This window comes from Rhinoraja longicauda, chromosome 24 (genome assembly GCF_053455715.1).
Source record: "Rhinoraja longicauda isolate Sanriku21f chromosome 24, sRhiLon1.1, whole genome shotgun sequence".
NCBI lineage: Eukaryota > Metazoa > Chordata > Chondrichthyes > Rajiformes > Arhynchobatidae > Rhinoraja > Rhinoraja longicauda.
In genome coordinates this window covers 31921110-31945878 of record NC_135976.1, presented here as the reverse complement: position 1 = coordinate 31945878, position 24769 = coordinate 31921110, and the positions used below count along the sequence as shown (strand labels likewise).

General features: G+C 44.7%; 1 protein-coding gene across 1 annotated transcript; it reads left to right on the top strand.

The window, feature by feature from the left end:
* The first annotated feature begins 1538 nt into the window (after window positions 1-1538).
* On the top strand, window positions 1539-18390 carry LOC144605232 (polymeric immunoglobulin receptor-like). The gene is made up of 10 exons (XM_078420331.1): window positions 1539-1572; window positions 2997-3320; window positions 5590-5910; window positions 9087-9404; window positions 10592-10912; window positions 11966-12283; window positions 13910-13994; window positions 15118-15161; window positions 17795-17837; window positions 18339-18390. Exons 1-10 carry the CDS (start codon window positions 1539-1541, stop codon window positions 18388-18390), a joined length of 1860 nt encoding a protein of 619 aa, XP_078276457.1.
* Window positions 18391-24769: the final 6379 nt, after the last annotated feature.

Sequence of the window (24769 nt, the reverse complement as noted above, 5' to 3'; positions counted from 1 at the left end):
TGCTCGCGCTGCTGAAACAAGGATCTTCCGATTCGTATCTCTGAACCGCATCTTGCGACCAGCTCGTTTGAACAATGTTTGCTGAGCTGTGTTTGCAGAAGTCTTGGGTCAAAGGCGAATGAAGACAGAATTAAATAGTTTTGCTGCATCGTCGGTTCCTCTCTGCAGCCTGTTAAGTTGGGCAAGTAAACAGGAAATAGCTCCTAACAAAAGATCATTTAACGAGGGTCGCCAACTCTCAGCAAACTTCAGTGGAGGACACGTCAGTGTGTTACACCGACACCACGTGATGCATAAAATTGCCACAGATGTACACAACCCGAATAAACTGCACTGTTCCCCTGAAAGCAACACACCCAGAACAATAGCCAGCAGCAGATATTAGGTTATAATATAACGCAACTATTTGTGTACAGAATGAAAATAATCGTTGCAAGCAGATGTACAAAGTCAGCAAATGACATGTACATGAACACAACTCTGCTAATTTATAAGCTCTCTATTGCAAAGAAGACAAGTTAACAATTTAATTCACCGTGCATATTCTACCTTGCGTTAACTTCACTATGTGTATCCCTGCGCCCTTGTTTCAGTTACATTACAGGTGTCAATGACATTCCACACCCCCCAGCTGATCGATATCCCGTGGTACTTCCACACAAACTTCTTCACAGTCCACTACCACATTAGTCGTCATTTTCAAAACATGAATATCATGACAATAGTATTTCAAAATTTGAATGAAAGAGGAGAACCAGAGGGGAGAGGGTCTAACTCCAATTAACCTCAGCTGATTTCCGGTGAAACGCCCATACTTCCTTACGTCAGCTTCCTGTTTTTGCCCCTTGTCAACAGCAATATGCCAAAACAAAAGTTCCAAATGTTTATATTTTTGATGTGCCGGTCCACTTACAAAACCATCACGAGGGAATGATCCGAAAATAGACGTTTCTACTTTTCTAAATGTCATATTTTGTCTAATGTATCATTACATGAAGTTTCCCGACCCGAAACGTCACCTCTCCATTTTCTACAGAGTGGCTCGCAGAGTTGCTCCTGCATTATTTTGTCTATCATTATTCCCACCACTGTTCAGTGTTAACAGACTCTGAGTACAGAGATAGCCTCCGCTCCATCCTTACGGATACATCATACTTGACGAAGTGGTCCAGGCAGCTGCAATACCAACATGTAGCGGGCACTTGGACAGGTCCATGGATGGGGAAGGTTTGGGGAGATATGGGTCGAAGGTAGGCAAATTTGACTAACTTAGATGAGCACATTGGTCTAACGCTTTGGAGGAGAAGGGCCTGTTTCCGTGCTGTATGACACTGTGATCATCTGATCCAACCATTTGCTAAATATAACCGAGCCTTTCACACGGTAACATGTCGAGCTGCTACTGGCTCAATGTGGTTCACCATCTGAGTTCCTGTTGGCATTTTCCTCATTGCTATTTGAGCGATGCGTTTGCATCTGAGAGCTCAGAGTTGAGCGACAGGCAGACCAGTGCTGGCCTTGTTACTATGGATAAAACAATGTGGATTCCCATTCTCCTCGATCTCGATGCCCGGTGAGTGAAAGCCTGATCTAGATATTCCAATGATCAATATTAGTTGGGGTACCGTGCACCCTTTCCAAAGCAGAGATGGTTAAGTATGTGTAGACATGTAATGGGGGAAATGGAACTCAGTGCAGTGTGTTGATGGATCTGAAATCAAGTTTGAATATCTGGACTATGTTCGTCGTTTAACCACTGTTGACACGTGGTCTCGTTGCATCCTAACGATAGTTTGTAGGCATAAAATATCGAACGAGTTTGGAGCAGATACTCGAAGACACACGGATCGAAGGTCAGACGTTACATCGTCACCAGGAAGTTAATTCTACACTTTTAAAATGTGTTTACCACTGAGGTGGGAGTGCGGATTGTGGACTAATTGCGTCAGTTCAAATATTCCCTGCTTTTGTCCAGCTCAACTCTGTCGCAAACCCAACAATTCCCCGGGGTCTGAAACTGAACCACTGTCCTCGCTCTATCCACCCTCCCCAACTCTCTCTACATCCTCTCTCCAACCCGCGGCCTGGTCGTGCTGAAAGGTCCAGGGCGAGCCGGGGTCATTGGGAACAGAACCTGTCTCCGATGAGCAGCGGGACATTTGGCTCCGAATTCAGTTTAATTTGTTGTCACGTGCACCGAGCTACAGCGGAAAAGCTTTTTTTATTGCGTGCTAACCAGCCATCAGAAAGACAATACGAGATTACAATCGAGCATCTTACAGTGCATAGATACATGAAAAGGAAATAACGATCAGCGTAAGTTAAGCTAGCAAAGTCCGATCAAGGGTAGTCCGAGGGTCACCAAAGAGGTAGAGAGCAGTTCAGCACCGCTCTCTGGTTATAGTAGGATGAATCAGATGTCTAATAACAGCTGGGAAAAAACTGTCCCCGAATCTGGCGGTGTGCGTTTCCACGCTAGTAACGCTCTCCTGCAAGGGACCCGCTTTACTCTAATTCGTCCGCCCTCTGTCCTCAGTCAGGGCTATGTAAAGGTAGTAGCGGCGGTGAATGTCCAAACACGGGTCCGGCCGAGTGTTTGTTGAGAGATGAATGTTGGCAGCGCAGCGGGCGGCTAACGCCAATGAAATGGCAAAGTGGGGTCTTTCTGACGGGTGAGAGGCCGGGGAACGCCTGGGATTGTTGAAAGGCGGCTCCTGCAACACTGCCGCGCTCCCTCAGTACCGCACTGCGATGCCAGCACAGTTTCTGCTCAGGGATCTGGAGTGGGAAGTGAACCCAAATTGTACTGACACGGGGACAGAACAGTGACACAACCGGGGCAATAACAGCAGCGACTGCACTTCAGACCGGAGACATTGGCCGTGAAACAATATGACACATCATGGAACGATTTACGTTCTCTTTCATCTAATCTTCAAGATTTATCTGTTTCTATTAAACAGTTAATTGCCTCTCAAATCTGAATTTTTTTCCGTCTGTTTCAGATGCACTGTGGGCAGGGAAGGATGTAAAAGGAGTTGCGGGAAGAACGATCACAATCGATTGTGCCTATGGAGCAGAGCACCGCTCAAACACAAAATACTGGTGCCATGGGTGGACTAATCAGTGTCACGTGTTAGTGGAAACTAATGGACAACACGGACGGAAAGGAAGGGTGTCAATCACAGATAACCCGAAACGAGGAATATTTATTGTGACTATGGAGGATCTTCGCTCCGGAGATACGGGATGGTACAGATGTGGAATTACTACATCTGGCTTCGATCCATTAATTAGCGTTCATCTTCAAGTATCTGACGGTACGTTTCTCAGCGATTGACTGGATGTCTCCAATGAAATGCCTGATCCATGTTTTCTCCGGGAAGGGTCAGGGCAGCACCGTTATCCCGAGGCTCCGCAGTTGTGCAGAGACCTGCGGGGAGCGGGCGGGGTGGGGAAACCCCACTCATGTTGCTCTCATCCAGTGCGGGCTCTGTCCCACTGAGCGGCCACCCACTTCAAGTAGGATGCTCAGCACATTTGCCTGTCTCTCAACTGCATGACGTCACCCTGCATCTCAACTGCATTCCCACTCAAACTAATAATCCGACAGGAACAGATCAGTGAGAAACAAGTGTTGCCCGCGGTCTGAATACCCGGAGAATCATGAACAGGGAATCAGTCCCCAGAGCTCAACAGACTGCGATCATTTCTCCCGGAGCAGATCATTCCGCTCTCCGCCCCCACCTCATGGATCAGTCCGTCCCTCCCCACCCCGCGCTCTCTCTCTCTCTCTGCCCCGTCAATGCCCTCCCCCGCCAGCAGCCACTGTCCACCAAACCCGGCAGCATCTCCACCCGAACATTTGCCCGGTGGTAAGCAGAATAAACACATCTTGCGCCCCATCAGCCGTCGCACACAGCACATAATCCTCCGACATTTTCGCCACATCTTTCCATCTCCATCTCTTTCTGCTTTCCGAAGAGACCGTTCCCTGCGCAACTCCCTGGTCAACTCGTCCTTTCCCATCCAAACCACCCCCTTCCCAGGTATCTTCCCCTACAACTGCAGTAAATGCAACACCTGTCCCTATACCTCCTCCCTCTACTCCGCCCAAGGACTCCAACCGTTTTTACTTGTGAGGTAGAGGTTCAATTGCATCTCCTTCAACCTAATCTACTGTATGCCCTGTTCCAGGTGTGAACTCCTCTATATCGGCGAGACCAAGCGCAGACTCGGCGATCGTCTCGCTGAACAACTCCGATCAGTCTGCCTCGGCCGAGGCCAATTCCCGATTGCTAAACACTTTAATTCCCCCTCCCATTGCCAAACTGACCTTTCTCTCCTGGACCTCCTCCGCTGTCAGGGTTTGGCCAAACGCAAATTGGAGGAACAGCACCTCATATTTCGCTTGGGCGGCTGATTGTATGCTTCGTTGTCATCTTCCCTTCAGCTGACGATGATCCAGTCTACATTTTCCTTTGGCATTGTCACCTTTGATCATTTGTTTTCACATCTTACCCTTCCATTTCTCTTCTGTCTCCCTGTGCCACGACTCTTAGGCTGAAAAAGGGTTTCGACCCGACACGTCACCCATTCCTTCTTTCGAGAGATGCTGCCTGCTCCGCTAAGATACTCCAGCATTTTGTGTCTATCTTAAAGGGATTGTAATTATTTTTCGCCGTTAAATTCCAAGGCATTGAATAAGGTTCTGGGTACGCTGGTCTTCATTAGTGAGTACATTCACAACATAATTTGACATAATATGCTTCCGACGTGCAGATGTTGAGTCCATACTTTGGTAATCGTGTTCAGCTTTAGTCTCTCAGCTCCAAGAAAAGGTGGACAGAGTGCAGAAAGGTTTTAGGACGACGCTGCCCGGACTGGGTGGCTTTGACGCCGGGAAACATTGGACAAACTCACACTTCATCCCTTGGTGTGCAAATGCTTGAGCGACGAACTTATAGAAATGTATCAATCGCGAGAAGCATGTTCATTTTCCCACGATGCGTGGAATAAAAAAGTGGAGGATATTGGAAAATGGGAAACATTCAAAGAGGGGGGAATAGTAAGGTGCCATTTACCGTAATGGCATGTTTTGTACAGGTGAATGGCCGAAGCTGAACACAATTTGCCCAAGTACGACATCAACAACATATGTACAACTCAAACATAACATCTGAACTTCTGTTCTGAGGGGCAACCTTTTCCACACTTTGGGTGACATGTAAATGGAACTTGCTGTCAAAGGAAGTTGTTGAGGCAGTTAGAATAACAGCATTTAAAAGACATTTTGGACATTTGTGTAGATTGAGATCATTGCGAGCGATAAGGAGAAACGTGGACATATGGAAACGGTCAAGAAGGACATATTGGTCGGCATGAATGAGCTCTTGTGAAGGGCCTCTTTCGGTTCTCTATAACTTTAACGTTCTTCGGTTTCTCGGCTTCGCACTCTCAGAGATGGAGATGAGCTGGTGAGATATCAACTGGACGGTTCCGGCAGAGATAAAGTGCTGCTGTGATTCAGCAAGTGTTTGGTTTTTAACTGTTCACACAGGTGTCTGAATGTTTGGTCCATTCCCACAGAACCTGTGTCTGCTCCTGTGCTCGAATATCTGTCACCAACTAATGGCTCACGTATCGGAGGCTCAGTGTCAGTGTCCTGTGAGTCTGCCCGTGGATCCCTTCCCATCCGTTACACGTGGCATGAGAAGAACGAATCTGGGGATCCAACGATCTCGAATAGCAATCAACTGGATCTGAGTTGTGAAATCCTCAGAGGACAACACCGTCGATATTACTGCACAGCCTCAAATGGTCGTGGGACAAAATCCAGTGAAATACTCAACGTGAAAGTCTTCAACGGAGCAGGAACGTGCAGTTATGTGACAGAAATCAACAATACGGGTGAGTGTTTCTTTCCCGTGGGAATACTGTTTCACAATTCCTCTCGTATCCTTGCAGCTACTGTTTTCACCTTGTGGTGATGTTCGTGGGTTTCTTGGTATTTGAAGACGGCGTCATTGTCGCCACCGTGAGCTCATGGTGTAAAATGCGTGTTTCTTTGGGGAACAGGCAAATAATTGCCTGTTGCTTTCACCTGGGGCGTGTTGAGCTTCGAAATGAGAGAAAGACCTGCACTTATCACAACGGGTTGAGTACAATCCTTCAAATATCCGGCTTATGCCTTTAAAATGATTTTCTGGCTGCCGATTGAGATCTCACAGTCACTTTGAGACAGAGGAAGCAAACAAATTCATTCAGTTTGGATCCATCATCATTTATCACCAAGTGTGTACAATTTCATGATCACGACAGTATTAAAAACTGGTTCATCTGTGCTAATCTCTTGAGGAACTCCAGTAATCTCACAAAATTAAAGTGAATCTACTTGGCCGTCACTCCATAAAGTATTACACTTACTTTTGTCAAAGTGAATTTTGAAATGCAACTCCCGGTAGTTGTGCAGACGCTCAGAGGGTAAGTCCAGAAGACTGTGAGAATGGTTTACATCGGCGAGGCCAAGCGTGACCGAGGCCACAATTTCGCTGAGAACTTGTGCTTGGTCTGTCATGACCCAGCATCGCGCTTGATAGACACCCCATCTTCAACCTCCCCCACTGATGCTGAGCAGCAGCAGTTTGCACCATCTGCACGATGCACTGCAGCAACTCACCAAGACTCCCGAGACTGCGCCTTCCAATTGCAATAGGCTCCATCTTCAAAACATCATTCTGCACAATTCCTACCGTCATTGGCTGGGAAGCGCTTTGGAACGACCTGTGCAGATGGTGAGGGACGGTGTTCAGTATCTGTCTCTCATCGCAATCTAGGTGGAATTCAACAGACTTAAGACAAGGATTGGGCGGACTCCCCTGTGAACATTGATGTATATTATAACGTACATGTTTGTGAAAGGCTAACTTTGCTCGTCAATTTCTGAAAGATTTTTCCTTTAGTTCACCGGCATGTTTAGTTGAAGTTTACAAATACAACATGGGAACGGATCCTTCGGCCCACCGAATCCACACCGACCAGCGGTCACCGGTCACACTAGCTCGATGTTATTCCACTTTCCCATTCGCTCCCCACACACAATTCTACAATATCGCCATTCACACACATCATTAGTGCCACAGGATCACTATCAACAATTTTATACAAGGAAATTAAAAAGTTGTTGATATTGATACTGTTGCACTAATGAGGTGTTCGATTGTCGGCATTGTAGAATTGTGGCAGAGTTGCAGATTAAAAGAAGATTATAAAAACTGCAAATGCTGAAAATGTAAAACAAAGAGTAATGTGACAAATGTAAACAAATGTCAACAGATGTAAAACAAATGTGCTGCTGTGTATCGGTACAGTGGCAGACATGGTAGTTCTGGGTGCTGGGAGGATGCAGATACACTGAGATGTATAAATCTGGTTCATGGATTGTGAGGAGAAGGAAGTTTCTGACGGGCAATTTGGCTGTCGCTTTCAAATGTAACATCTGAGTAGGTGACATTGTCCTCATCAGTACTGGAGTGTGTCCCTGAAGGGCCTCTTTCGGTTCTCTATAACTCTAACGTTCTTCGGTTTCTGGGCTTCGCACACTCAGAGAGATGTCGATGAGCTGGTGAGATATCAACTGGACGGTTCGGGCAGAGATAAAGGTTGCTGTGATTTAGCAAGTGTTTGGTTTTTAACTGTTCACACAGGTGTCTGAAAGTTTGCTGCATTCCCACAGAACCTGTGTCTGCTCCTGTGCTCAGATATCTGTCACCAACAAATGGCTCACGTCTCGGAGGCTCAGTGACAGTGTCCTGTGAGTCTGCCCGTGGATCTCTTCCCATCCGTTACACGTGGCATGAGAAGAACGAATCTGGGGATCCAACGATCTCGAATAGCAATCAACTGGAATTAAGTTGTGAAATCCTCAGAGGACAACACCGTCGATATTACTGCACAGCCTCAAATGGTCGTGGGACAAAATCCAGTGAAATACTCAACGTGAAAGTCTTCAAAGGAGCAGGAACGTGCAGTTATGTGACAGAAATCAACAATACAGGTGAGTGTTACTTTCCCGTGGGAATACTGTTTCAGAATTCCTCTCGTATCCTTGTAGCTACTGTTTTTCACCTTGTGGCGATGTTCGAGGCTTTCTTGGTATCTGCAGACGGCGTCATTTTAGCCACCGTGAGCTCATGGTGTAAAATGCGAGAGTTTCTTTGGGGGAGAGACAAATAATTGCCTGTTGCTTTCACCTGGGTCCTGTTGAGCTTCGAAAGGAGAGAAAGACCTGCACTTATCACAACGGGTTGAGTACAATCCTTCAAATATCCGGCTTATGCCTTTAAAATGATTTTCTGGATGCCGCTTAAGATCTCACAGTCACTTTGAGATAGAGGAAGCAACCAAATTAATTCAGTTTGGATCCATCATCATTTATCACCAAGTATGTACAATTTCATGATCACGACAGGATTCAAAACGGGTTAATCTGAGCGAATCTCTGGAGGAACTCCAGTAATCTCACAAAATTAAAGTGAATCTACTTGGCCGTCACTCCATAAAGTATTACCCTTACATTTGTCAAAGTGAATTTTGAAATGCAACTCCCGTTAGTTGTGCAGACGCTCAGAGGGGAAGTCCAGAAGACAGTGAGAATGGTTTCCATCGGCGAGGCCAAGCGTAGCCGAGGCCACAGTTTCGCTGAGAACTTGTGCTTGGTCTGTCATGACCCAGCATCGCGCTTGAAAGACACCACATCTTCAAGCAGTTTGCACCATCTGCACGATGCACTGCAGCAACTCACCAAGACTCCCTAGACAGCGCCTTCCAATTGCAACAGGCTCCGTGTTCAATACATAATTCTTCACAATTCCCACCGTCATTGGCTGGGAAGCGCTTTGGAACGACCTGTGCAGATGGTGAGGGACGGTGTACAGTATCTGTCTCTCATCACAATCTAGGTGGAATTCAACAGACCTAAGACAAGGATTGGGCGGACTCCCCTGTACACATTGATGTATATTATAACGCACATGTTTGTGAAAGGCTAACTATGCTCGTCAATTTCTGAAAGATTTTCCCTTCAGTTTCAGGTACACTGTGGGCAGAGAGCGAAGTAAGAGGGGTTGTGGGAAGAACGATCACAATCGATTGTCACTATGCAGCAGTGTACCGCTCACACACAAAATACTGGTACCGTGGGACAAGTCGCCAAATTGCACATGTAGTGGAAACAAATGGGAAACATGAACAGAGCGGAAGGGTGTCAATCACAGATAATCCGGAACGAGGAATATTTACTGTGGTTGTGGAGGATCTTCACTCTGGAGATACAGGATGGTACAGCTGTGGAATTACTGCACCTGGCGAACCAACATTTAAAGTACATCTCCAAATATCTGAAGGTAGGATTCTCAGTGAGTGACTTTATGTCTCCACTGTGGCATCTGCACAAAACATTTGTTCGGTCGCGTATGGGAGTCTGGTGCACAGTTCTGGTCTCCACTTTATCAAAAAAAGATGTGAAAGGTTTCGAGAAGTTGCAGAAGAAGTTCACCGGAATGTTTAGTTGAAGTTTACAAATACAACATGGGAACGGATCCTTCGGCCCAACGAATCCACACCGACCAGCGGTCACCGGTCACACTAGCTCTATATTACTCCATTTTCTCATTCGTCCCTACACACAATTCTACAATATCACCATTCACACAACTCATTAGTGCCATAGTATCGCTACCAACAATTGTATACAAGGAAATTAAAATATTGTTGATATTGATGCTGTTGCACTAATGAGGTGTTCGAATGTCGGTATTGTAGAATAGTGGGAGAGTTGCAGATTAAAAGAAGATTATAAAAACTGCAAATGCTGAAAAACTGAAACAAAGTGTAATGTGACAAATGTAAACAGATGTAAAACAAATGTGCTACTGTGTATCGGTACAGTGGGAGACATGGTAGTTCTGGCTGCAGGGAGGATGGAGATACACTGAGATGTATAAATCTGGTTCATGGATTGTGAGGAGAAGGAGGTTTCTGACGGGCAATTTGGCTGTCGCTTTCAAATGTAACATCTGAGTAGGTGACATTGCCCTCATCAGTACTGGACTGTGTCCCTGTTTCCCAAGTGTGCCCAAGTTCGACCTCAACCACATATGTTCATCTGAAACATAACATCCCAACTTCTGTTCTGGGCGGCAACCTTTTCTACACTTTGGGGGACATGTAAATGGAAGCTGCTGTAAGAGGAAGTTGTTGAGGCAGTTAGAATAACAGCATTTAAAAGACATTTTGGACATTTGTGTAGATTGAGATCATTGCGAGCGATAAGGGAGAAATGTGGACATATGGAAACGGTCAAGAAGGACATATTGGTCGGCATGAACGAGCTCTTGTGAAGGGCCTCTTTCGGTTCTCTATAACTCTAACGTTCTTCGGTTTCTGGGCTTCGCACTTTGAGAGAGACGTAGATGAGCTGGTGAGATATCAACTGGACGGTTCGGGCAGAGATAAAGGCTGCTGTGATTTAACAAGTGTTTGGTTTTTAACTGCTCACACAGGTGTCTGAATGTTTGCTTCATTCCCACAGAACCTGTGTCTGCTCCTGTGCTCAGATATCTGTCACCAACAAATGGCTCACGTCTCGGAGGCTCAGTGTCAGTGTTCTGTGAGTCTGCCCGTGGATCCATTCCCATCCGTTACACGTGGCATGAGAAGAACGAATGTGGGGATCCAACGATCTCGAATAGCAATCAACTGGATCTGAGTTGTGAAATCCTCAGAGGCCAATACCTTCGATATTACTGCACAGCCTCAAATGGTCGTGGGACAGAATCCAGTGAAATACTCAACGTGAAAGTCTTCAACGGAGCAGGAACGTGCAGTTATGTGACAGAAATCAACAATACAGGTGAGTGTTACATTCCCGTGGCAACACTGTTTCACAATTCCTCTCGTATCCTTGTAGCTGCTGTTTTAACCTTGCGGCGATGTTCGTGGGGTTCTTGGTATTTGTACGCGGCATCGTTGTAGCCACTGTGAGCTCATGGTGTAACTTGCGATAGTTTCTTTGGGGAACAGGCAAATAATTGCCGTTGCTTTCACCTGGGGCGTGTTGAGCTTCGAAAGGAGAGACAGACCTGCACTTATCACAACGGGTTGAGTACAATCCTTCAAATATCCGGCTTATGCCTTTAAAATAAATTTCTGGCTACCGCATGAGATCTCACAGTCACTCTGAGACAGAGGAAGCAACCAAATTCATTCAGTGTCGATCCATCATCATTTATCACCAAATATGTACAATTTCATGATCACGACATGATTAAAAACGGGTTAATTTGTGCGAATCTCTGGTGGAACTCCAGTAATCTCACAAAATTAAAGTGAATCTACTTGGCCGTCACTCCATAAAGTATTACCCTTTCATTTGTCAAAGTGAATTTTGAAATGCAACTCCTGGTAGTTGTGCAGACGTTCAGAGGGGAAGTCCAGAAGACAGTCAGAATGGTTTACAGCGGCGAGGCCAAGCGTGGCCGAGGCCACAGTTTCGCTGAGAACTTGTGCTTGGTCTGTCATGACCCAGCATCGCGCTTGATAGACACCCCATCTTCAACCTCCCCCACTGATGAAGAGTAGCAGCAGTTTGCACCATCAGCACGATGCACTGCAGCAACTCACCAAGACTCCCGAGACAGCGCCTTCCAATTGCAATAGGCTCCATCTTCAAAACATCATTCTTCACAATTCCCACCGTCATTGGCTGGGAAGCGCTTTGGAACGACCTGTGCAGATGGTGAGGGACGGTGTACAGTATCTGTCTCTCATCGCAATCTAGGTGGAATTCAATAGACTTAAGACAAGGATTGGGCGGACTCCCCTGTGAACATTGATATATATTATAACGTATATGTTTGTGAAAGGCTAACTATGCTCGTCAATTTCTGAAAGATTTTTCCTTCAGTTTCAGGTGCACTGTGGGCAGAGAGCGAAGTAAGAGGGGTTGTGGGAAGAGCGATCACAATCGATTGTCACTATGCAGCAGTGTATCGCTCACACACAAAATACTGGTACCGTGGGACAAGTCGCCAAAGTGCACATGTAGTGGAAACAAATGGGAAACATGAACAGAGCGGAAGAGTGTCAATCACAGATAATCCGGCACGAGGAATATTTACTGTGGCTGTGGAGGATCTTCACTCTGGAGATACAGGATGGTACAGCTGTGGAATTACTGCACCTGGAGAACCAACATTTAAAGTACATCTCCAAATATCTGAAGGTAGGATTCTCAGTGAGTGACTTTATGTCTCCACTGTGGCATCTGCACAAAACATTTGTTCGGTCGCGTATGGGAGTCTGGTGCACAGTTCTGGTGTGAAAGGTTTCGAGAAGTTGCAGAAGAAGTTCACCGGAATGTTTAGTTGAAGTTTACAAATACAACATGGGAACGGATCCTTCGGCCCACCGAATCCACACCGACCAGCGGTCACCGGTCACACTAGCTCTATGTTATTCCACTTTCCCATTCGCCCCCGAAACACAATTCTACAATATCGCCATTCATACACCTCATTAGTGCCACAGTATCACTATCAACAATTTTATGCAAGGTGGTTGATATTGATACTGTTGCACTAATGAGGTGTTCGAATGTCGGTATTGTAGAATTGTGGCAGAGTTGCGGATTAAAAGAAGATTATAAAACCTGCAAATGCTGAAAATGTAAAACAAAGAGTAATGTGACAAATGTAAACACATGTAAATAGATGTAAAACAAATGTGCTGATGTGTATCGGTACAGTGGCAGACATGGTAGTTCTGGCTGCTGGGAGGATGGAGATACATTGAGATGTATATATCTGGTCATGGATTATGAGAAAGAGGTTTCTGACGGGCAATTTAGCTGTCGCTTTCAAATGTAACATCTGAGTAGGTGACATTGTCCTCATCAGTACTGGAGCGTGTCCCTGTTTCCCAAGTAGATTTGGGCCATTCAGCAGGGTTGCAGAGGGAACGGTCTCCTGCACTCCATCCGGCACTCAAATCCTATTGGACCATCTCCAACACCTCCATCCCCTTTCTCGATCTCATTGTTTCTATCACAGGAGATGGACTATCGACTGATGTCTATTATAAACCTACTGCCCCCCACACTTCTAGACCACACCTCTTCCCATAGGATATGTGTGAATGTGTTTGATGGTCAGCGCAGACCTGAAGGGCCAAATCGCCTGTTTCCATACTGTGTGTCTCCAAGGATCCTATGAACCCAACTATCAGGAAACATAAACAATGCTTTTGTACGTGTTTCAAGCCTGTCACCAAAAGATACATTTCTCTCTGAAACATTTGTCTAAAAAAACAGTTTAGTAGAGGGGGGACCTCATTGAAACATACAGTGAAAGGCTTGGATATAGTGGATGTGGAGAGGATGTTTCCACCTGTGGGAGAGTCTGGAACGAGAGGTCATAGCATCAGAATTAGATGTTCTTTTAGGAAGGAGATGAGAAGAAAAGTATTTAGTCTGAGGGTGGTGTTCTTTGCCACAGAATGCTGTGGAGGCCAAGTCAGTGGATATTTTTAAGGCATAGGTTTATAGATTCTTCATTAGAATGGGTGTTAGAGGTTATGGGGAGAAGGCAAGAGACTGGGGTTGAGAGGGAGAGATAGATCAGTCATAATTGAATGGCGGAGTAGACTTGATGTGCCGAATGGCCTAATTCTACTCCTATTCGTCATGACCATATGACCTTATGACCTTACTCTATGATAATATTAGTATATAACTTGCAAACCAGATATAAGATAAACTCATCAGAAGATGAATTGCACTGGGTTTACATCTCATGGTGTTGTGTGTATGCTTGAGTGATAAGAACAGGTTCCTCCATTTGCTGCTTTTCAGAGGGTGTTCACTGCAGTATTCACAATGGCCGCTCCATCACTAACCTCATCCCATGGTGTGAGATGAGTACAGTTGCCAAACCCAAGTATTGCAGTTTGGCTTGACTTGCTCTGGTGTGGTGTTGATAGGAAAATGCATTGTGAATTATGGGCGAAGACACCCCCCTCCCCCCGCCCCTTGATATCACTTGTGGCAACACCTTGCAATGGATGGGGTCATGCAGCAAAAATCCGCTGGCGCAGAATGTGAGAAAACTGTCTTGAATCAGACATAATACAGCGAAGTGAGTTAACTGACGCTCTCTTGAAACCATGAAAACAAAATTATGAATATTCCATCATGATATAGTCTTCAAAGTGGGAACACTTTATTTATCTTATTACAATTGAAATAGATCTGGCTTTCTATCACACTCTTGTGTTATGCTTGAGTTCGGAAATAAGAACGTTAATAAAAGCCACGCCTTCATGAGCGAACCTTTAACCGGTTTTTCGAACACGATTCCTCCATCCACCCACCTACCGCGTTATTCCAATTAATATCGAGGGTGTGAGATTAAGCATTATCATTTATAATTTATTTTATTAATTAGCCCCATCTGTTTCCATATTTATTGCCCTAACTCCCTTCCATCATTAGAATTGATTAAAAAAATATATATTCCTGTCTATCCATGTGGATTTTATTATAATCTTCCGTACAGCTGCATTTTCTTTCTTCCAGGATATTACGCTGTTCTTTTTTTCCTTCCACATCGCCAGTTTCCCTCTCCCGTGACTCCCAGTCTGAAAAGGGTCTTGACCAGAAAAGTTACGCAATCCTTCTCCCCAGAGATGCTGCATCTCCCGCTGTGTTTCTCCAGCATTTTGTGTCCATCTACTCTGTATTCACTGGCTCTCATGACTTATTTCTCTGTCTTCTCCGCATCCATTTAACCGTGTAATGTCTCATTCCCAGCCTTGTAGCCTTGCCCCAGCAATGTCAGTTATTGGTGATCGTAAATTGTCCTCCCCTCCCACCCCCCTCCCCGCCCCCCCCCCCCCCCCCCCTCAGTCTGACCCGTTCATCCTCCCAGCTGATCTCCATTGGTTCTCCTGCTTTGCCCCACTCCACTCCACCAAGGTTAGGAAGCAAATAACAGGTGGATGTTTCAAAGATAAACCGTCTCGTTTCTTCCCATTGATACTGTATCTCTTGCCTTTGCCCAGTTACGTCCCATGGAAAGTGGGGCGCTGGCTGCTCTTTCTCCTACTTGGGCTGATAATCAAGGCCTGATTAGAAACAGTCAACATGGATTTGTGCCTGGAAGGTCATGTTTGACTAATCTTCTTGAATTTTTTGAAGAGGTTACCAGGGAAATTGATAAGGGCAAGGCTGTGGATGTTGTCTATATGGACTTCAGTAAGGCATTTGACAAGGTTCCACATGGAAGGTTGATTAAGAAGGTTAAAGTAGGCTGGATGGTTTGGAGTTTGTAAAATGTGTGCAGGATAGTTTTTTGCAGCAATACGTAGAGGTGCCTACCAGAGAAGGGGCAGTGTTGGACCTCCTGTTAGGAAATGAGATGGGTCAGGTGACGGAGGTATGTGTTGAGGAGCACCTTGGGTCTAGTGATCATAATGCCATTAGTTTCAATATCATTATGGAGAAGGTCAAATCTGGACCAAGGGTTGAGATTTTGGATTGGAGAAAGGCTAATTTTGAGGAGATGAGAAAGGATTTAAAAGGAGTGAAATGGAAATTGTTGTTTTATGAAAAGGATATAATAGAGAAATGGAGGATATTTAAAGGTGAAATTTTGAGAGTACAGAGTCTTTATGTCCCTGTTCGGTGGAAAGGAAAGAATAATAATTTGAAAGAGCCGTGGTTTTCCAGGGAAATTGGACACTTGGTTCGGAAAAAGAGGGAGATATACAATAAATATAAGCGGCAGGGAGTAAATGAGGTTTTTGAGGAATATAAAGAATGTAAAAGGAATCTTAAAAAGGAAATTAGAAAAGCGAAAAAAAGATATGAGGCTGCTTTGGCAAGTAATGTAAAAGTAAACCCCAAGGGGTTCTACAGATATGTCAATAGCAAAAGGATAGTGAGGGATAAAATTGGTCCATTAGAGAGTCAGAGTGGACAGCTATGTGCTGAGCCGGAAGAAATGGGGGAGATATTAAACAATTTCTTTTCTTCGGTATTTACCGAGGAGAAGGATATTGAATTATGTGAGGTAAGCGAAACAAGTAGAGTAGTGATGGAAATTAGGAGGATTAAAGAAGAGGAGGTACGGACACTTTTGAAGAATATAAAAGTGGATAAGTCTCCAGGTCCTGATAGGATATTCCCTAGGATATTGAGGGAAGTTAGTGCAGAAATAGCAGGGGCTATGACGGAAATATTTCAAACGTCATTAGAAACAGGGATGGTGCCGGAAGATTGGCACATTGCGCATGTTGTGCCTTTGTTTAAACAAGGTTCTAAAAGTAAACCTAGCAATTATAGACCTATTAGTTTGACGTCTGTGGTGGGAAAATTAATGGAAAAGATACTTAGGGACAATATATATAATTATTTGGATAATCAAGGCCTGATTAGAAACAGTCAACATGGATTTGTGCCTGGAAGGTCATGTTTGACTAATCTTCTTGAATTTTTTGAAGAGGTTACCAGGGAAATTGATAAGGGCAAGGCTGTGGATGTTGTCTATATGGACTTCAGTAAGGCATTTGACAAGGTTCCACATGGAAGGTTGATTAAGAAGGTTAAATCGTTGGGTATTAATAGTGAGGTTGCAAGATGGATTCAACAATGGCTGAATGGGAGATACCAGAGGGTAATGGTTGACAATTGTATGTCAGGTTGGAGGCCAGTGTCTAGTGGAGTGCCCCAAGGATCTGTGTTGGGTCCACTGTTGTTTGTCATTTACATTAATGATCTGGATGATGGTGTGGCAAATTGGATTAGTAAATATGCAGATGATACTAAGATAGGTGGAGTAGTTGATAGTGAGGTAGATTTTCAAAGTCTACAGAGAGACTTGGGCCTTTTGGAAGGGTGGGCTGAAAGATGGCAGATGGAGTTTAATGCTGATAAGTGTGAGGTGCTGCATTTTGGTAGGACAAATCAAAATAGGACGTACAGGGTAAATGGTAGGGAATTGAGGAATGCAGTGGAACAGAGGGATCTGGGAATAACTGTGCATTGTTCCCTGAAGGTGGAATCTCATGTGGATAGGGTGGTGAAGAAGGCGTTTGGTATGCTTGCCTTTATAAATCAGAGCATCGAGTATAGAAGTTGGGATGTAATGTTGAAATTGTACAGGGCATTGGTGAGGCCAAATCTGGAGTATGGTGTGCAGTTCTGGTCGCCAAATTATAGGAAGGATGTCGACAAAATGGAGAGGGTACAGAGGAGATTTACTAGAATGTTGCCTGGGTTTCAGCACTTAGGCTACAGAGAGAGGTTGAATAGGTTGGGTCTTTATTCTTTGGAGCGTAGAAGGTTGAGGGGGGACTTGATAGAGGTTTTTAAAATTTTGAGAGGGACGGACAGAGTTGACGTGGGTAGGCTTTTCCCTTTGAGAGTGGGGAAGATTCCAACAAGGGGACATAGCTTCAGAATTGAGGGACAAAGGTTTAGGGGTAACATGAGGGGGAACTTCTTTACTCAGAGGGTTGTGGCTGTATGGAATGGGCTTCTGGTGGAAGTGGTGGAGGCTGGCTCGATTTTATTATTTAAGAGTAAATTGGATAGGTATATGGATAGGAGGGGATTGGAGGGTTATGGTCTGAGTGCAGGTAGATGAGACTAGGTCAGGGAGAATGGTCGGCGTGGACTGGTAGGGCCGGACAGGCCTGTTTCCATGCTGTAGTTGTTATATGTTATATGTTATATATGTTGTGATCTGCAGTATCTCAATCGCGTTGTTCACAAGAGGCTCATGTTCATAAATTATAGGAGCAGAATTAGGTCATTCAGTCCATCGTATCGAATCTGATTTGATAGATCTCCATGCAATCACGGCTGATCTATCTTTCCCTCTCGATCCCATTCTCCTGCCTTCTCCCCATAACTCCTGACATCCTTACTTCTCAATCCACAGATTCCACAGTCAATCCACAGATTCACCACGCTCTGACCAAAGAGATTGCTCCTCGTTGCCGAATGTAGCCAAAATCGGTTTCCATTAATGCTTACAATTGCCCTGTTCAATGATAGAAACAAAACCCGTGCACTTTTTCATATCCTGAAGTCAAACCAAAGCTCTATGCTGATGATATCACACGATTTTGTCAGGTTGTATGCGTGCCCGGTGGATTTCTGTGCTTGATGTGGGTTTACTGGGATCCATCTTCCAGCCAGCATTGTGTTGCGAGCGGCCAAGTGCAATTAATCCGTGGTTCCCAGCGTCAATGAGTCTGATGACTTCACATTGTCTTTTGCAGAGACGCGATGAATCAGAACCTGGCCGCTCGGCCCACGGATTACAATGAAGACTCCTAGCTTGCTCCAACTGCGAGGGAATTCAGCACCGCGATCAAATATGTGGATATCATTCAGCTTTGCCAAATGCTGTCAATCGGACAGAATATATCTCTCTTGTTATTAAACCATTGATTTCATTAAAGTGACTTCAAAGCAAAGATACCAAATGTCAAGACCTGATCAGTTTCCAAAACCCGTTCACTGCTCTGATCATATTTTTTATCACCTCCCCCAAAGTTCCTATCGTCACCTTAGTGCAATTATCTAACCGTAGCATAGTTTCCAACTGCTCTAGTTAAGTAACTCTGTTAAACCATGTCCTGTGCTTTCAAATTACTGGAATTGTTTTTTTCAATGATCAATTCAGACAAAATGCATTTGAATGCTTCATAATAAATTGCTGCTATCAATGAAGTGTTTGTCTCATTTGTTTTATTTAGACTGAAACTTTAGTGATGAAGAACAGACTGCATTCAGACTGCTTGATATTCCTCCTGTTGCCAATGGTTTAGGAAGTTAAGGAAAGGCAATCAATTAATCTTTCAGACCATGCTATCTATCCCCTGAGAACAAAATTATGCAACGACATTGTTCTGAATATCAGAGTTATTTTTCTCTTCACCGATACTGCCTGACACGCTAAGCACATCCAACATCCGCAGATTTCATTTCCGATATGCAACTTCTTTTTTGACTGAGTGCTTGAAACATACAGCATGGATACAGACCATTTGGCCCAATGAGTCCACATCAACTGTCGTGGTTACCGGTGTTCAAAATGAAGCAGATGACACGGAGAATTCTTCAAGAAGTTAAAAGCCTTTATTTGCAAACAACGGCTGGAACAATCAGGATGTCAACCATCTGACTGCCCACTTAGTACACCAGGCAGCCTATTTTTATAGGATTCTTCCAGCCTTATCTTCTTTTCCTTATCTCGCCCTCATACTCCTCTTTACAGTTATTCATCTCTTTGCAGTCACCCTGTTTACCCTGCCACCATTAAACCCCACTCAATGATGAATATCTGTATTTCTTCACATGTTGCCTTCCACTCTGCCACCATTAAACTTTCAAGTAATCACCCCACTCATTGATGGATGTCTGTATTTCTTCACATGTCACCTTTCACCCTTGTCTTCTATCCTGGTTCATCCATCAATGTTTCTCCTCCCCCTGAGCAGCAGTCACAGACATGTGTCAAGGGTAAGGAATGTCTAGAGTGCCTTAGTTACAGAGAGGCGCCTAATGCCTAAGTAGTTACAAACCTTAAACAACAATGTCTAATGTATAAAATAATATCGTATTATCTCCCATATTTCCCCCCTTTGAGACCTACATGGTCTCACAGAAAAAGAAAACCACAAAAATGCACATGTTGTTAACTCAAATCATAAATCCACTCTCAACCATTAGCCCCCCAACTTAGGATTTTATAAATAATGTGCAGTTTGTCAGTGTTCTCCTTCCATCATGCTAATATCCTGGGTCACTCGGCCAAAAACCTACCCCCATATGTCTAGGGTAGGAAAAAAGACCCAGCTTCCCTTACAACTACGTTCTTGGTAATTCTCCAGAGTAAATTGCTCATCAGTATAGTATTCTATTGGAGGGATCTGTTTCTCTTGGAGGTGAATTGTGCCTGTATCCTGGAACAACGGCAGCTGATTCGCAGTAGCTTTCACTAGAAGAGATTTAATACATGGAAAAACACAACACAATACAATAGAAATTATAAGTAGGGTGATTCCGATAGTCATCCCGACTTTAACCAATCACGCTCCCCATCCGCCTAGAATATTTTCTAGCCAGCCAAAGAGTTGGTGCCCGTAACCTGCATTCTGTTTAACCTCTGAAGAGTCTAATCTTGAACAATGCGTATAGTTGTGAGGGTCTGGTATAGCCAGTATTTGTTCCTTGGCTTTGGCGCATACGATACATTGTGATTGTTGCATAGTGTGTGCCGTATACTGTGCCCACTTATACCAATTTTGTACTGTAGTATGCTACAGGCTGCTTAGCCTTACCTATGCCTGTTTCCTGCGTCAGTACTGCTGCAGCGTAGCCCTCCTGCCTGTTGGAAACGTATAAGTGAAAGATTCTCTCATAATTTGGCAGGGCTGACTGTAACTCTCGCTTAATGGTGTTAAAAGCTGTCTCCACCTCCTCATTCCATTGTAAAACGTTTCTCAAATTTGTGTGTCCTGCTTCCTTCAGTATTTTTCTCAATGGCATCACAATTTCAGCATATTCTCCAATCCAGTCTGAGCTATATCCAGACATTCCCAAAAATGTCATCATTTAATTTACTGTCCGAGGCTTGGGAGCTTTAATTATTGCCTCAATTTGATCTGGTGCTATAGCCTTTACTCCCTTGGAGATCAACCGTCCTAAATATTCTACCTGTTGCTTACAAAACTGCAACTTTTTCCTGGACACTTTATGACCTCCGTCTACCAGCCTTTCTAAAAGAGTCAGGGTGTCTTGCTCACATTGCTCCTCACTTTCAGAGCAGACCAACAAATCATCCACATATTGTACTAACGTACTACTGGAAATGGACCCCAGGAAAGAGAGTTTGTAGAGTGCCTTCGAGATGGATTCTTAGAACAGCTTGTACTGGAGCCTACCAGGGAGAAGGCAATTCTGGATTTAGTGTTGTGTAATGATCCTGATCTGATAAGGGGACTAGAGGTAAAAGAGCCATTAGGAGGCAGTGATCACAACATGATAAGTTTTACTCTGCAAATGGAAAGGCAGAAGGGAAAATCGGAAGTGTCAGTATTACAGTATAGCAAAGGGGATTACAGAGGCATGAGGCAGGAGCTGGCCAAAATTGACTGGAACGAGGCCCTAGCAGGGAAGACGGTAGAACAGCAATGGCAGGTATTCCTGGGAATAATGCAGAGGTTGCAGGATCAATTTATTCCAAAGAGGTGGAAAGACTCTAAGGGGAGTAAGAGACACCTGTGGCTGACAAGGGAAGTCAGGGACAGGATAAAAATTAAGGAGAGGAAGTATAACATAGCAAAGAAGAGTGGGAAGACAGAGGATTGGGACTCTTTTAAAGAGCAACAAAAGTTAACTAAAAAGGCAATACGGGGAGAAAAGATGACGTACGAGGGTAAACTAGCCAATAATATAAAGGAGGATAGCAAAAGTTTTTTTAGGTACGTGAAGAGGAAAAAAATAGTCAAGGCAAATGTGGGTCCCTTGAAGACAGAAGCAGGGGAATTTATTATGGGGAACAAAGAAATGGCAGACGAGTTAAACCGTTACTTTGGATCTGTCTTCACTGAGGAAGATACACACAATCTCCCAAATGTTCTAGGGGCCGGAGAACCTAGGGTGATGGAGGAACTGAAGGAAATCCACATTAGGCAGGAAATGGTTTTGGGTAGACTGATGGGACTGAAGGCTGATAAATCCCCAGGGCCTGATGGTCTGCATCCCAGAGTACTTAAGGAGGTGGCTCTAGAAATAGTGGAAGCATTGGAGATCATTTTTCAATGTTCTATAGATTCAGGAACAGTTCCTGTGGATTGGAGGATAGCAAATGTTATCCCACTTTTTAAGAAAGGAGGGAGAGAGAAAACGGGTAATTATAGACCAGTTAGTCTGACATCAGTGGTGGGGAAGATGCTGGAGTCAATTATAAAAGACGAAATTGCTGAGCATTTGGATAGCAGTAACAGGATCATTCCGAGTCAGCATGGATTTACGAAGGGGAAATCATGCTTGACAAATCTACTGGAATTTTTTGAGGATGTAACTAGGAAAATTGACAGGGGAGAGTCAGTGGATGTGGTGTATCTCGACTTTCAGAAAGCCTTCGACAAGGTCCCACATAGGAGATTAGTGGGCAAAATTAGGGCACATGGTATTGGGGGTAGGGTACTGACATGGATAGAAAATTGGTTGACAGACAGAAAGCAAAGAGTGGGGATAAATGGGTCCCTTTCGGAATGGCAGGCAGTGACCAGTGGGTACCGCAAGGTTCGGTGCTGGGACCCCAGCTATTTACGATATACATTAATGACTTAGACGAAGGGATTAAAAGTACCATTAGCAAATTTGCAGATGATACTAAGCTGGGGGGTAGTGTGAATTGTGAGGAAGATGCAATAAGGCTGCAGGGTGACTTGGACTGGTTGTGTGAGTGGGCGGATACATGGCAGATGCAGTTTAATGTAGATAAGTGTGAGGTTATTCACTTTGGAAGTAAGAAAAGAAAGGCAGATTATTATCTGAATTGTGTCAAGTTAGGAGGAGGGGGAGTTCAACGAGATCTGGGTGTCCTAGTGCATCAGTCAATGAAAGGAAGCATGCAGGTACAGCAGGCAGTGAAGAAAGCCAATGGAATGTTGGCCTTCATAACAAGAGGAGTTGAGGGGCGGCACGGTAGCGCAGCGGTAGAGTTGCTGCTTTACAGCGAATGCAGCGCCGGAGACTCAGGTTCGATCCTGACTACGGGTGCTGCACTGTAAGGAGTTTGTACGTTCTCCCCGTGACCTGCGTGGGTTTTCTCCGAGATCTTCGCTTTCCTCCCACACTCCAAAGACGTACAGGTATGTAGGTTAATTGGCTGGGTAAATGTAAAAATTGTCCCTAGTGGGTGTAGGATAGTGTTAATGTGCGGGGATCGCTGGGCGGCACGGACTTGGTGGGCCGAAAAGGCCTGTTTCCGGTTGTATATATATGATATGATGATGATATGAGTATAGGAGCAAAGAGGTCTTCTACAGTTGTACCGGGCCCTGGTGAGACCGCACCTGGAGTACTGTGTGCAGTTTTGGTCTCCAAATTTGAGGAAGGATATTCTTGCTATGGAGGGCGTGCAGCGTAGGTTCACTAGGTTAATTCCCGGAATGGCGGGACTGTCGTATGTTGAAAGGCTGGAGCGATTGGGCTTGTATACACTGGAATTTAGAAGGATGAGGGGGGATCTTATTGAAACATATAAGATAATTAGGGGATTGGACACATTAGAGGCAGGAAACATGTTCCCAATGTTGGGGGAGTCCAGAACAAGGGGCCACAGTTTAAGAATAAGGGGTAGGCCATTTAGAACGGAGATGAGGAAGAACTTTTTCAGTCAGAGAGTGGTGAAGGTGTGGAATTCTCTGCCTCAGAAGGCAGTGGAGGCCAGTTCGTTGGATGCTTTCAAGAGAGAGCTGGATAGAGCTCTTAAGGATAGCGGAGTGAGGGGGTATGGGGAGAAGGCAGGAACGGGGTACTGATTGAGAGTGATCAGCCATAATCGCATTGAATGGCGGTGCTGGATCGAAGGGCTGAATGGCCTACTCCTGCACCTATTATCTATTGTCTATTGTCTATTGATATACCTTCCAAATCTGCCTTCAGTACCTGATTGAAACCATGAGGCGAGTGTTTAAATCCCTGCGGCATCCTAGTATAAGTATATTGAATGCCCTTGTAAGTAAATGCAAACAAAAACTGGCATCTTTCCGCTAACAGCACGCTAAAGAATGCTGAGCAGAGATCAATCACTGAAAAGTACGCTGCCTCCGGTGGAATGTTAGTCAGTAGTGTGTGTGGGTTTGGAACCACTGCTGGCCAATCTCTCACTACCTCATTGACTGCTCGTAGATCATGCACTAATCTCCACCTTGACTTGGCTGCTTTTAAAACTGGTAATTGCGGGGTGTTACAGGGACTTTTTGTTCTAACAAGTACTCCCGCTTTCAACAGACCCTGTATAGTTATTGCTATGCCTTCCTCTGCTTCTGGCTTTAAGGGGTATTGTGGTCTCCTTGGCGGAATCGCCCCTTGTTTTAGTTCTATTTCTACTGGGTTTGCGGATTTCACTTTCCCGACATCTGTATCAAGTTGTGACCATAACCCATGTGGCAGTCTGTTGAACATGTTTTCCTTTGTCTGACCTTCTCCCTTCTGTACTAAAAAGAGATGGTGCTGGGGGTTAATTTCAACCTCTTTTGTTGTTCCCATCATATCTATGCTCACCTCTATCTTGACATAATTATCGTCCTCAGATTTCCATACCTTTGGTGTAATTTTTTTCCAGTTAACCGTAGTGTTTACTTGCTTCATCATGAGCCCCAAGTCCCTGGACTGATGTCCCTTATTTACTAGTAATGTCACATGAGGTGCAGCTCCTGGCACCCTATACCACTTGTCAAGAAAGGTGTTCCATTTAATTTGCAAGGCTGCCCCTTGTTTTCCAATTGTTATGGCTTCTGCCCTTAGGTGCTGCTGGCCGCATGCTCCCAGGCGCCAAAACCTCTCTTGCTCTATGTCCTGGGTCTCGTCAAAACGTACCGTACAATGTAGCTCAGTTTTGGGCGGGGTTGCTTCAGGTAATATGGTCATTACTCCCTCTTTCCATCTGTTCCACGTATTCCAAAT

Bases quoted from the DNA above. Each gene is read 5' to 3' on its own strand.
- LOC144605232 (XM_078420331.1), top strand. From the start codon at position 1,539: ATGTGGATTCCCATTCTCCTCGATCTCGATGCCC. The intron at 9,405-10,591 runs GTAGGATTCTCA...TCATTCCCACAG, and splicing joins ACATCTCCAAATATCTGAAG to AACCTGTGTCTGCTCCTGTG. The intron at 17,838-18,338 runs ATGTTCATAAAT...ACATTGTCTTTT, and splicing joins GCGTTGTTCACAAGAGGCTC to GCAGAGACGCGATGAATCAG.